Source organism: Dryobates pubescens, chromosome 19 (assembly GCF_014839835.1).
Source record: "Dryobates pubescens isolate bDryPub1 chromosome 19, bDryPub1.pri, whole genome shotgun sequence".
Classification (NCBI taxonomy): Eukaryota; Metazoa; Chordata; class Aves; order Piciformes; family Picidae; genus Dryobates; species Dryobates pubescens.
The window spans coordinates 20,485,345-20,499,874 of record NC_071630.1 but is presented as its reverse complement, the minus strand read 5'-3'; the positions used below and the strand labels follow the sequence as shown (position 1 = coordinate 20,499,874).

The following is a 14,530-nucleotide window of genomic DNA, read 5'->3' as shown; positions in this document are numbered from 1 at the left end:
ATGATCTTTGAGGTCTCTTCCAACCTTGGTGATACTGAATACTGAATACTGATGAGGTATTGTTCTATGTAATTGAATTCAAGGAGAAAAAAAGTATTGAGACTCCTGAAGAGTAACTTAATGCACTCTTTTACCTTAGAAAACATGTTTGCCTTTTTTAGTAAAGCCCCTTCTTTTTATATGGTTTTAGTTTGCTTTTCAAACAGAAAATGTACAATTCACATTATAAAATTGCCAACTGAGTAAGGTGGCAGTGGATTGTTTGGTTATTTTTTTAAACTGAATCTTGTAGAACTGAGAAAGCTGAAATATAAATGAATCTGGAAATCTAACAGGCTGTATATATGTTGACAGGTACCAAATGATTATGTAGTTATGTTTTCACAAATATACGTTGTTAGAGAATTGCCTTTTTACTGTTTCAATTATTTCTTACTGCAGTTGACAACTTCTCATTGTTTCTTGCACTGCACAAGCAATATAATTGTTTAAAGGTTATGTATAATGAATGTGAGCCATAATTCTTCAAGTTTTGAACTTTAGTAACTTTTACCATTCAAGGAGTGTGATAAAATGTGTAAGTTTCTCTGGTTTTATATAGCATGTGATACATGAGGTTAAACAAGAAAGTCTGGCAGATGATAAGGTGGAAGAGATGGCTGAAGAAATTCGACAGGAAAAGGAAGACCTCTCACATCTGTCAGAGGGGCAGTTGGCTGACCATAGTTCAATTACCTCTGGAGATGAGATAGAAATAGCTGAAGAATTGGAACCAGAAGGTAAAATGCATTTTTATGAATAAGTAACTGTATTTTCTTAATAAATCTGTGTCTCTTTCCATTTACTTAAGCATTTCTTACTAGCAGTGGGAGCTGCCTCGTTATGAGAAGCTTCGTGACAGAAATTATATTCTGGTGTACTTTAGAGCTGAAGCTACCTGGTGAATATGGTGGTGTTATTTTCTTCCCAAATGGAAACTGCATTGTAATTGAATGCAAAAATCTGGTATCTGACCTAGATTCATAAAATATTAAAGAAAACCTGGCTTCTATGTCTTTATGTTTTTATATTCTCCCTTAGAATTGTGCTGTTCTAAAGACTATTTTAATGAATATGCTCCTTTTGTCTGCAGATAAGAGCTGATGCTGATATCGGAAATCCTTTCAGACAGTGAGAGGGGTAGTATGTCTTACTGCATCTGTGACATGAAGTTGTGGGAGATAGATTTATTTAAAGATTATAGAAGCCAGGTCATCCTGTTCCACCTCTGAGCTTTAACTGTTTATCATGGAAATAAACCAGGTCCGCGATGCAAGTTTAAAGTAAAAGCTCATGCAGAATTTTATGTTCAGTTGTTTGTAGCTTCCACATAAGAACTGATTAGAAAAATTGAGAAAGTGGCATGTTGAGTCCCTGTTGTGTTTGTAAGTAATTTGCTCCTGAGAAGAAAGACCTGAATGCTTTAGAAAATAATCCACCTGCATACAGGACTAGTTTTGATAAATTTTTTTCCCCCTTTTTAAAAACAAAATACATTCTTCTTTACATGTGAATAGTGTTAAACTTAGTCAGAGGAAATCCACAAATTCAGGCCAAATTCATGTATAAAGCTAACTATTGTTCCTACTTCAGTTCATCACAAGACTTGTATCATTCCACTCATCAACTTTCATCTGGGAAACATTACTTTTATTTTAGCATATCAGAATAAAATACAGTTCAGATGACTTCAAAGGTCATTGATTTGCCAGTGTTAATCTTCTGCAAGGAAGAGAAGATTTACTTGGCACTTGGACTTTATTTATTAGAAAAGCATATATATTGCTATCAGGTTTCTCAGCAAGTCTCAGGTGGACTACAAATATAGGGGACGGTTAACTAAATTACTTTTTATTTTTAATTATTTTTTTTCAGATCAAGATGATAGACAAGAAAGTGATGCAATTGAATCAGTAATAACTGACAGTGATGATTGTATTGTTTCAAGTCCAGTATCCAAGAATATTGTAAAGGTGAGTCAGAGTATTTATGGCAATTATTCAGGAAGTTCAAAAATGTATTTTAAGCTTTATGTCCTCTAAGAATAGCTTTGCTATATCTAAGGCATTTTCAAGGAATATATATTTTCCTGAGCTTAACCTCACCAAATTATGTGTGTGATTTATAGGTGTGTTTTTAATGGGGAAATTTGTTTTTATCTTTTCCATTATTGTCATACACACTTAGAAGTAGACATTTCCAATTACTTTCAGTCTGAATGAAAATCTTAGTTCTGCATAAAATCTCCTAACAAAAGATAACCACTATAATGTGAATGTCAAAAGAACTTAGTCTCATTGTTCAGTCCTACCTGTTGCCTTTATGGGGAACTATGTCCTTTTTGGCTTCTTTTAGAGCCTTCTGAGGAAGGAGGATAATTTGACCTGTCAGGGCCGGTAGTAAATCTACAACGGTTAGCTACCCACTCCACCATCCCAGTATGTTGAATTGATTGAATGCTGATGAAATGGCGACTGCATAAACTTGAAGTTCTTAATAACATGCAAACCTTCAAATATATTTTCTAGTTAATACACACAGAATCCCTTCTGTTCCTGGACATCAGTTTTCAATAAAGTTTGTACATGTATAGTGTCCAATGACATCAGAGAACTTATTTTTCTGTTACTATTTGTGGATGTGTATGGTAATAATGCTCTTTTAAAAGAGCAATTAATGAGCATAAAGTCATATATACAAAATAACACAGTATAATAAATATTTACAAAATTTACTTTGAAGAGGATTTCAATACTATAATTCTCTCTTTTAAAAAAAAAAAATATTATTTCATGCTTGTAAGATGGACAAAACAATCTTAAAAGCTACATAACTAGCACTTCAAATTGATTATAATACTTCTAACAGCTAATACTTCTGCTCTGTCACAGCCTTCTTTCAAAGGACCAGGGGTGTACTTTTATATCCTATCATTCTTAACTTTTTTTTTAATGTGATAACCTAAAGGTAGTTTGATGCTTTTAAAAATTTTTTTTCAATCCATGTTCAAGGCTGTGTGACATCTTACAAAGTAACAAGCAACAAGAAGCAATGCTTCATATGAGTAATACTGCTCCTTTTTTTAAGTTGTAAAAGAGATTTAGTAATGCTATCACTTACATATACTGCAGAAAGATACAGGAGGTAATTCTGAAGGCAAAAATGCATTTTTTATATGCAAAAACCTATTTTGCCAGGCATTTTGAGAACTAAATTGACTGCAACTCATCACCATGAAGTTAAACTCTAATATAGTTGATCTATACATTTCTAGTCATCCTGTATTTATCAAAATTATTTAAGAACACTTCTAAGAGGATTTTGAGTGTAGCTTCCCTCCAGCTTCATTACTTTCTACCTCTTCCCATTGATCTGTTCCTCTGGTAACAAAGTGCATATTCAGAAAGGGTAGGTAAGACAACTAAAGCTATAAATTCTTCAGGCAGCATGTTTGATACAAATTGGATTTTAAAAGTAGGCATTGGTTTATTTGAAATCTTGAGTTAATTCTAGAGTATAGCATGTCCAAATTGTGGTTGAATTTAGTTTTTCTTTTTTTTAAGATTGAAAATCACTGTCTTTTATCTCTTAAGATAAATATCCTGCTGGTAATCAAACACTGTAAATAAGACTTGTGATTTTTGGCGATCGTTGTGCTAATTATCCTATAAATCTGAGTTGTGTGCCAAACTGTTTAAGCCATTTAAGATCATACTGTTTCTTTTTTGCATGTTGCAAATTAGACAGTTCATGGTTATTTCTTAGATATGTTGATCATAAAGGGTATCTAACAGATTTTCCAGTACTTAGCTGTACCACTTGCTTCTTTCTCTTTTATTCTTGTCTATGATGTATAATTAATCATAGATTACTTCATTTTGTTTCATTTCATTTACAACATTTATGAGCTTCACTTTGTCGGTATGAAATGCTTGTCCCCTTCTTTCCTTTCCAAAGTGGCGTAATTAGTGTTAGCATCTTTTTTAACAGGCTACATAAAGTTTAGTGGCTGGATTAAATCAAGTCATTAACATAATGTGCTATACAATTTGCCCCTATCTCTTTTCGTTTCCAGTACATCAAAGTGCCACAGAGTGCCAGTGTAATTGGGCCTTGCTAGCTTGTCAGGTTCAGTCAGGCTGATGGCTGCTGCTTTTACTAAAAAGCTTCCAGGCATGATAATTAATAGAGAAAAGAAGTCTGAGAAATGTAAAAGTTCGGACAGTTCTCTATGAATATTTCATATATTTGAATAATCAGAAGTTAACATTATCAATTTGATGTATAATACATTGATTAAAAGCCTTGTTTCATATCCTCAAAATAGACATCAAAACTGGAAATTTGCATTTTTCTTTGGCATGGACTTTATGTTTTTTAAAAACTGTATTTTTATTTTTTTAAAATATTTTTTCTTCCAGTTTCTTTTCTTTCACCCTCATGTCTACATGCTTTATCCTTACAGGAGATAATACAGCATTCAATTATTACAATAAAATGTACTGCTGTCAGCTTCCAAGTTGTCTTAAAATGTGCCCATAAGGCAATTACTGGCAAAAACAATTCATTGGGTGGTGGACTTTTTTTTTCCCTAAGTGTGTTTATATATATGGCTCTTGTTCATTGCAGATACTGCGAGTGCTTTGTCTTCTGCTAATAGCAGTTTGTTGAAACCTGTCATTATCTGTTGCTGTAAATTAAGATCTCAGGGTCTCATTAATTTTGACTGGAAAATCTCTCTTAAACACCATTAAAAAGCAGTATGAGTTCCTTGTGGGTCTGCTGGTCAGTGAAACATGCTTGTGCAAAGGTGGGAAGGTTTAACGCATAAAGGTCGTCTATAGCAACACAATAAATAGTTTTCCTTCTGCCTTGTTTTGTACAATTACATGGTAGTGCAATTCCTCCTACGAGATACCTGTCATCATTGGGAAAAAAAAAAATATTTGGACATAGTATTGCAATTTTAAATTCTGACTGTCTTGGTTCCTTGATGCCACATTTATTTTCTGCAGGATTTGAGTACCTTTTGTGTACTTCAGGGAGATGAGAGTGCTCAATGCTTTTCTTAAACTGACTAGTGTGAAGAGCTAATCTGAATGCAGAGAACTAAAATTTTAGGATTTTAATATAACTCTGTTGAGTTGGCTTGATTCTATTGTGCCAGAAATGCTAACCTTAATCTTGTCTAGCTCTAACTCTAGTTGCTTTGTGCTTTTCTTCTATAAGAAATTGTGGAAATAAAATTGTTGTGCCAGCATAGTTAATAAAACAAGCAATGAAATTAATGGAACAGAACTATCTTATCAGAGTAAGATAGGAGGAACTTGGTGAAGCTTTGGAGTCAGTATTTTCAAAGACAAATGATGGGTCTAAGATTAAAAAGTGGTATTTGCCATTCTCTATCTGCTGGGTGGTGTTTGCTGTTTTGGTCGTTATTAGACAGAAACTAAAGTAACAGAGAGTTTCATGAATTCAGGAAGGACCTCAGTTGTCTTTTTCCACTGATGAAGTTTGAGATCACAGTAGTTTGAATAGGCAGCACGCTGGAATGATGGATTTACAACTTCTGGCACTACTTTGTAGTAATAATTAGAAGCATGTACTAGAAATCTGTCTTCTTGATGGAAGAAGTGGAAATAAGAGGGAGAATAAAAAATAGTAATAATTAAAACAAACAAACAAGCAAAATCCCCAAACTCCCCCCTCGAAAAAAACCCAAAACAACTAAACCAAACCAAAAAGACAAACCAACCACACACCAGCTTTTAAAATTTTTCAAACCAAGAGAATCTTAATTGATGAGGTAACCCATTCCTTTTTTTAGGTAACAAAATTTATTAGTCAGAATATTTAAGTAAGTTGAATGTTAGATTTAAGGCTGAGTGCAAATGCTTACAATCAAAGCATCAACAGGAACCATTTTTTAACCTACCTGCTAATATTTTTTGTGCTTATGAATATGAATGCTCCTCAGTTGGTACTTGAGAGATTGCATTTATCAGAGCTCATTGGCATGGGAGTAAGCTATGGTGACTTTACAAGTAGAAAGGGAGATTATTTTTCTAACTGGAGGTCTAAAAAGCAAAGAATGGGATTTGCAACTAAATTTGACTTTGGTTAGGTGTCATGTATATCACAAAGCATAATTTTTTTCACACTGTAAGCATATGAGAGAGTATCAAATTCCATTCATTTTTGCATGTCTAACTTGTCCCCACCTACCATAATGGCAGGGGGAGTATGACAGTATTAAAGCTTTAAATTAAAAAAACAGCTGTATTTAAAAAGTGCAATTACTAAAGGGAAATGCTGTGCTGATACTTCTGCCTTCTTCCCATACTAAGGTTAGTTGTTTTTTTCTAAATGGATTAACTTGCAAACACTGATTTTTAAAATTGTATCTTTTTGTTTTTTCAATCAAACCAGAAGTCTGTGATCTACATATTGAAAAATATGTACATGCATAGATAATAGGATTCCTGCTTTTGTATTTATATTTGTCTTTGTTTAGTTTTTTATGTAACACTGATACTTATTTCATCTTATTTCTGTGACTTAAATGTTGACGTGTATTGGCATACCAAAAATGGACAGAGTGAGACTTCTTTTTATTGAGGAATTTTCTTTTGGTCAGGCTTGTTTACTTGGGGATCATGCTTCGTTCTGATATGAAAGGTAATTGTAAGGTTACAGAGCGTTGGAGTTACTTAATTGTGTGACTAGTTGGAACTGATGTAGCTAACCGGCTTTGAAATTGGGTAACGTTGGCGTTTGGTTTTTTTATCTTAACTAGTGGTATATTGATGGTGAGTGCTTAAACACTGAAGAGAAATCTCTGAGATAGTCTTGCAGTATAGATGAGGGGGTGTTCAGGATTGTAACAATGTTGTTTATGTAGCTTATGTATCCTTCCCCACTTCTTGGAAATAAAACTTAGCTAGGAAAGTGTGTACCTCACCAGTCAAAGAGCTCCGGATATATCTACTTCTTTGTATCTATTCATCCCTAAAAACAGTTTCCCTTTAAAAGCTGGCAGCTGAGGCAGTGCCTGCCCCTGGCAAGTTGCAAAATGAAATCTTTAAAAAAAAGTTCAGCTTTCAGAAAAACATTGAACAATTTATCTACCTCTTCAGAAAGTGAGACAAGCCATTTGAGGGGAAGAAAGTGATGAAAAAATATGCCGAGTACAAATGTGACTTTAGGTTCAAATGTGTAGAAGCACAGAATACACTAGGTTGGAAGGGACCTTTTGAGGTCATCTAATCTAAGCCCCCGGCAGTAAGCAGGGACCTGCCCAACTAGATCAGGTTGCCCACAGCCCCAGTAAAGCCTGACCTTGAATGACTCCATGGATGGGGCCTCCACCATCTCCCTGGGCAAGATGCCTTGGTGTTCCACCACCCTCATAGTAAAGAGCTTCTTCCTCATGTCTGAGGTTATAGTTGTCACGGTAAGAAACCCCCATATCCCTCAAAAACTTAGTATTTTCTAATATGCTTGTTGTTTTATGCTGAATCAGAAATTGTCTTTTCTGAAAACATCAATGGGTCTGTTACGGATTTGCATACAGGAAGCAATATCTAATCATTGAATTGTCTTAAGGTGTGGCAAGTAATTCATACTTTTGAAGACACTGATGATAAGTCCATGTTCTGAAAATGATATTTTGGACTCTGCAGTAGATAAAATGGCAGCAACCAGAGGTGTACTCAGTATCACAAACAGCTGGTTTTGTTTCTTGAGATCTTAGTTATGGACAGAGCAGAAGGGATTGCATTAGACCTTATAATGGTGATAAACTTGTGCCCTTGCATTGCCCTTGGTAGAGAAAGAGGATGATTTCTCATTCAATAAATATATTTGTCAATCAAATAATATTGATCATGATTGAAGTATTGATAGGAAATGGATGATTACTAGTGATTATTGAATAACAGCTTATAGTTTGTCTGATATACTTGGTTCTTAATAGAAGGGAATAAGTAAGTGGACTGTAGAAAAAAAAATACATAAAATAATGTAGAATATAGAATAGAATATAGAATTAACCAGGGTGGAAAAGACCTTTGAGATCATCAAGTCCAACCTGTCATCCAATATTATCTAATCATCTAAACCATGGCACCAAGCACCCCATCCAGTCTCTTCCTAAGCATCTCCAGTGATGGTGACTCCACCACCTCCCTGGGCAGCCTATTCCAATGGCAAATCACTCTTCCTGTGAAGAACTTCTTCCTAACATCCAGCCTAAACCTCCCCTGGCACAGCTTGAGACTGTGTCCTCTATGCAGTAAAGCATATATATTTTTGAGCTTTGGTAACAATAGGATTCAAGTTAATGTTATGGTTAAGAAGTTTCTTTTTACTTCAAGTTATTCAAGGGTAATGCATTAGTTCAAACTATAGATATAAGAAATAGGATCATTGTTTACATTGTTCCTATAAGCAAGTCTTGCTGCTCTTCTGTGCAGAAATCACAAACTCATTTTTTTTGTAAAACAGTTGATTCTGTGGGATACTCTTGTGGACCATTTGAGACAACTGGAATTATGCTATTCACAACAAATTCTTAGTGTTTTATTGTGACCAAAAATGAAATAAACCCATGAAATATACAGCTTCTTGAAGATGGTAGTTAAGACTTTATGGAATTTTTCAAAAGCATTTCTAATCTCAAAAATCAGAAAGATAAGAAAAGTTGAGACTTCCAATTCTGATGTAATGTCCAATACATGTAGTATTTAACCTAATCCTAAAGCTTGCTGAAGGAGTTCAGTGGTTCTTATAAATCTCTGCATAGTGTTAATTACAAAGAGTCAATATTAAATTGTAAAGAAAGAATAATAGACTAAGTATCTTGCCCATGTTTTGTTTTCCTCACTTGAAAGCACTGATCTGGTTTCTCAGAGACAGTTTTGAAAGCATTCAGTATTCTTTATTTTAACATATGTCCAGTCTCTCTGTTAAAGGAAATTTCATATTCCATTTTGTTGTAAGTACCAAATTCAAAGACTGTCAAAGCAGAATGATTTGTGGGAAGTAATTGGTCATGACAAACTATTGATTTTTCACTTGAATAGTACCTAATAAATGAGGCTAAGGCTTTAAAAACACCAGCTTAGGAAAAGATTCAAATAACATACTTCACTCTGTACCATAGAAATACAAATGGTTGTTTAAAAATTAATTCCTATCATATATTGGATGCTACATACATTCTCAGCGTGGCTACATAATATGAGTGATTTTGTATTAGTAGTGAAATATGACATGCTTCCTATGCTGTTCTTCAGCAGTTCTATATTTTTGTTTGTAAATATCTTTTTTTTTCATCAGCTTGTGTTTTGCTTTGTGTATGCTGTATTCAGGTTTGATATGAATAAAAACAGGCCTTAAAATATTCTTGACTGTTAAGCCCTAAAGTAATTTTTGTTTTCCTTGCAAATTTCTAATTATGTTTCAGTTATTTGCTTGATTATAAGTTAGAAAGCAGAATACCTGGATTTGCCCTGCTCTCCTTGAGAAACTGCAATATTCTTTGCCTACAGTATGCAATTACAAGTGTTAAATATGTCAAACAAATTTTAAGATATGTAAAAGGAATACTTGATAATGCAGGATATTGTATTTGGGCTTGATTCATAAACTACTGTCTGTGTACAAACTAGTCTGACAGAGCTGCTAAATACTTTGGGGCGAACAAAACCACTCAGCATATCACTTTAAATACAGATGCTAATACATCTGTTCCATGCAAGAAGAAAAGAGTTGTTTCTGAAGTAAAATTAGACAATAGAGCCAATTTCATTTTTTATGCATGTGAATGTAGAGTGCTTGAGGTTATTAGTTGAAACTGAGTAACCTTTCCAGGCTTTCATCTCTTTCTTTTCGAATTTGAATATGAAAAGCATATTCAAGTCAAAGACCATCACTTTAATGACATTTGGCAGTCATTTGATTTATTAGATTTTAGAAAAAAAAATTCCTTTAAATATTTCATCATTCTATGCTAATCCCAGTAATATTGCCAGCTGAAGCCGTGTACCTGTATTAGTGGAGACAGAATGGTGTGGAATTTTTTCTGTCATCCTAGTAAAATTTCCATGAATCTACTGAATAATAAAACAACCTTATTGAAATATTCAGATTTGGGTTTTTAGTTTAAGTGTCTTAGGATACATAATAAAAGGAAATGCCTTTTGAAAGGAGGGGGTAAAATTACTTCATCAAATATTGAAAGGGCGTGACAACAGTGGAAATTGTTCTATACCATGGATATTTTTACAATAGGATACACCTGCTTTTCAGTTTGATTAATCATATAATTTGCTTGGAAAAATACAAGTGATCCCCCATAACAAATTAGAATACTGACTTGCAGTTCTAACACTGAATCTAGAAAGCTGATCTTTTGAGTATGAATATTTTAAGCTTACAATCAAAAATTGTCAAAATATTTCCATACGGGGAAATACTTATGAAAATGTTATGAACGCAAAAAGAAAGAAAGGTGGGGGGGGAAAGTTTGACATTTCTGAACTTCAACATGTTTTATTTGCTCTTTGAAGAATCTCATCTTTGAATCCTCACCCATGTACTCCAGTTTGAAACTATAGTAGCTTTTCTTTCTTTGAATTACAGTTACCTAGAGAAATATTTGTGACTCTTTCTGTTGAGTCTGACATTCCCACTTAAAGCTTCTTAAAGTGTGTCTGTACACAAATAATGCAGTCTTTCCAAAGCTGTATGAAACAGTGGCTTCTAAGCAACAGAAAGATGTCATTTTAGTTAATAAGAAAAGGTTCTGGTGATGAAGAATTGAGATATTACATTTATTGTAATATTTTTAATTTCAACTACTAGGTGTATATTTGATTTAGCTCGAAAAGTTCAGTCTGTTAGGCTGAGTTCCACATAAATGCCACGTTACTTTACACGCCAAACTACTTCCTGACTTGATAGATTTTTATTGTGTAGTGTTGTTTGCAGTGGGTGCCGAGCAACTATCTAGTTAATAATAAGGGCAACTAAAATTAGTGGTTCAGATGTCATTTGTGCATGCAGATAACTATAGCCTAATCTTTTCAGTGGAATATTACTATTGCAAAAATATTTTCAGCACTAAATGTAAATTGGTGTCTGTTGCAACAATATTCTTAACTGCAAACCCCGGGGCATAACAACCTCATTATGTTTATATCAAAATAATCAGTCAGTGGTATTAGTCAATAGCCAGTGATTTGCATGTGTCTCTGTTTGCTTGCTTCATGGTAACACTACAAGAAACACAAAATAATCTGTATTATGTTTGTACTTTGTTTTTAAACAGGCAACTGAAAAAATCCGGATTGAAATTATATCGCTTTGTCTTACTGAGTCACGAATCACATCAGATGAAAGTATACAGCAGCTGTTTGTAGAATGCAGATTATACAATTTCCTTGCAGAGGAGACCCCACTGTCACTTCCCAAACCAACAAGTGGTCAGAGGATTCACTTTAACTATAGCAGTGGTAAGTATGTTGTATTCCTGAGCAGGTTTGTTTGTCTCTTAAATCTGTCTTAGGAAAATGCCTGCCAATATAGCCTCTTTCCTTCATATGATTGCATTTATCTGTGTGCTAATTGTATTTGTGTATTTCCCAGTTATTTGGGGAAATATTAAAGGTATTTTATAAGAAACGGGGTAAGGATGCAATTATTGACTATAAGATGAGTTATTGAAGTAGGCTTGTGTATGAAACGTTAACATTGCAATCTATTTAAATGTACTGCTAGCATATGCATTTTAAATTAGGCAACACATAACTAAAATTCATGTATTCCTTTTAAAAGAACATGATAACAGCAAAAGAAAAACATTCCATGTAGCCATGTGCAACTAAAATACTGTTTAAAAGAGAAAATGTGTAATTGATCTTCATCATCACTTGGGAATACTCAGTCTTCCTTTCATAAGAACTTTTTGAAACAGGAAATCATTCAGCCATGTTTAATACTATTTCATTGTGATTTACTTCATAATACTTAATCCTGCATGTTCCGTATGCTGTCACCTCACAAATGAACATTTGAAAATACTTCATGTCAGTACCCCCTGTAATTTACACTAATAGCATACACAAAACTCTTGTAGTAATTGGTAATTCTCTTGTTAATTATTTCATAGTATTTCAATTATTAACTTCTTTTTTTTTTTTATTCTGTGAAAGTTTATTTCATTCAAGATTCAGTCTGAGTACTTCATATTGTTTTGAACTCTGTCTTGCATTTTTATCTGGGGGTATCCTGGAGCAGGTGAATCAATTTCTGTTTGTGACATGCCATTCATACACACATTCCAAGTAAACATTCTTTTAAAAACAATTTTGTACAAGTAGCTTTGCTGAAGTGATGTCACAGTGAAATCTTTAAAGCTGCTGCCATCCAGAAACCCAATGTTAGAGGTAGGCTTGCCAAAGAATTTATATCCTCCTAATGCAAACTGTGATATTATCCCATAGCTGAAGACTGAAATCCCTCATAGGTATCACATAAATCAAACCTTTTATGTTCTACAAACTTGAACATAGAAGGCTTCACCTCATCTTGAAGAGAAACTTCTTTACAGTGAAGGTGATGGAGCACTGAAACAGCCTGCCTAGGAAGGTTCTGGAGTCTCCTCTGGAGACTTTCAAAACTCACGTGGATGCATTCCTGTGTGGCCTACCCTAGGTGATCCTGCTTTTGACAGGGTGGTTGGACTCCATGATCTCTGGAGTCCCTTCCAATCTCTAACATTCTGTGATTCTGTGATTGCTCTAGTGGGTCTGCCCATTTGAGAAAGGACACGGCACAATGGGTTAACTTCTGTGACTCTGAGAAAGACAGAAATCTTTGTAAGGCTTTAGGGGGGGGGGAAAGAAAATAAAGAAAACAAAGAAACTAGTAATACTGCAAACTTTCATGCACTGAGCTAACTTCCATTCAAACAAATGGGATTACTGGCATCAGAGACATCAGATAAGTGAAAACTCTTTTTATGAGCTGAACAATATTCAGCTTTGCTAGCTACAGTAAACACTTTTCCAAATGTTCTACATAGGCAGGCTTAATTGAAACACAATTTTTTGAAACCTCATTGAAATAATAACATAAACCTATAAAAGCTCTCTAACATTTTTTTCTTCTTCCTTCTTGAATTCTCATTGCTTTGAATATAAAAACATTCAGAAGATGGTATAAAATTCTGATTCTTGATGTGATCTAGGCATAGTATTAGTTTTTAAATATTAACTCTGCAAAGTTATGCTAGCAGAATGCAACACAGTTATGATGAATACAGAATGAAAACTCAATTCTGAAGAAAATTCTGAAACAAATTTATTTCAAACTGTGATATTTGAAAATAGTACAGTGCTTTGTAAAGACTAATTCATAAGGCTTTCCAGTCTGGTCCTGCTGTATAATGTTATTTCTGCTAATCAAAACCTGGTTTAGTAAATTTGGGGTTTTTTATTTGCTGCATAAGTATCAATCTATAACTGTTTAAGCTTTTAAATATCCTAATGAATAGGTTTGGTTTTAATTGCTCCAGGACTATTCTATAGCATCATACTAATACTGCTGTTATTTGCAGAGTTTTGCTTAGATAATTGGTCATCTGATTTCTGCTCAAGATTAGCTTCACGTACAGGGGAGTGGAAAACCTAATGAGTCTGCTTTTTGATAATGTCAGTAGGAAAGCCACCAAGAAAATAGTAATGAAATCTGCCTGTGTGTTTACTATAGCTTTACTGCATCTCTTATTCATGTCTAATTAGATTTGACTATGTTGAATATTTGAGGGTAATTGAATATTTTCTTTAATAAAAATGAGATTTGCATGGGTAGAAAGAAATTTACTTTGAGCTTAGAAGGAGACTAATAGTCTTCTAGGTTTTTGCACAGAGAAAATTAGGGTAGGTCTAGAAGTAATCTAAAAATATCAGTAATTCTTACAAATAAAACATATTATTTTAAAATGGAACAGCTTGACTCTTAAAAACATCTTGCATAATACAGAAGGTTCCATGAGATTTGTTACATTTTAAAACATTTCAGCTTTCCCCATATGTTTTACACATTCTTTACTGTCAGTGCTTGACATGTAAGATTCCAGAAACTTCACAGAATCATGATGTAATAGAACTTCACTGATCTGGACATGGTTTTCCCATCTCACAAGAGGTCAGAGCATGCAATTTGACATTAATTGTTTATCTCAGTTATGACTGTTTGACTAGGAATGGTTAGAAGATAATTTTCTTTCTTCCAAGAAAATGAATGGGAAGTTTATACATTTTCAGCTTATGCCACATAACTCTTGATTTCCTATGACATTGCTATATCTTCCAGTGGCTACACTGGCTGAGGAAAGGAGCTGCTGTCTTTGTTAGTGGTGGAAAGAGTTATAAGAATATCCAAGAATGCATCCAAACACTATGGTCCCATATATTCAAAGAGAAAT

General features: G+C 34.0%; 1 protein-coding gene across 2 annotated transcripts in view; it reads left to right on the top strand.

Annotated features, from left to right (window-relative positions):
- The window catches only part of RPGRIP1L (RPGRIP1 like), a 69,005-nt gene that overhangs the window by 40,240 nt on the left and 14,235 nt on the right, over positions 1 to 14,530 (top strand). For both annotated transcript variants that reach the window (XM_054169974.1, XM_054169973.1), the window contains exons 22-24: positions 602 to 779; positions 1,915 to 2,012; positions 11,372 to 11,555. In XM_054169974.1, coding sequence (XP_054025949.1) covers positions 602 to 779; positions 1,915 to 2,012; positions 11,372 to 11,555 — 460 coding nt within the window. The remainder of the gene's footprint in view (positions 1 to 601; positions 780 to 1,914; positions 2,013 to 11,371; positions 11,556 to 14,530) is intronic.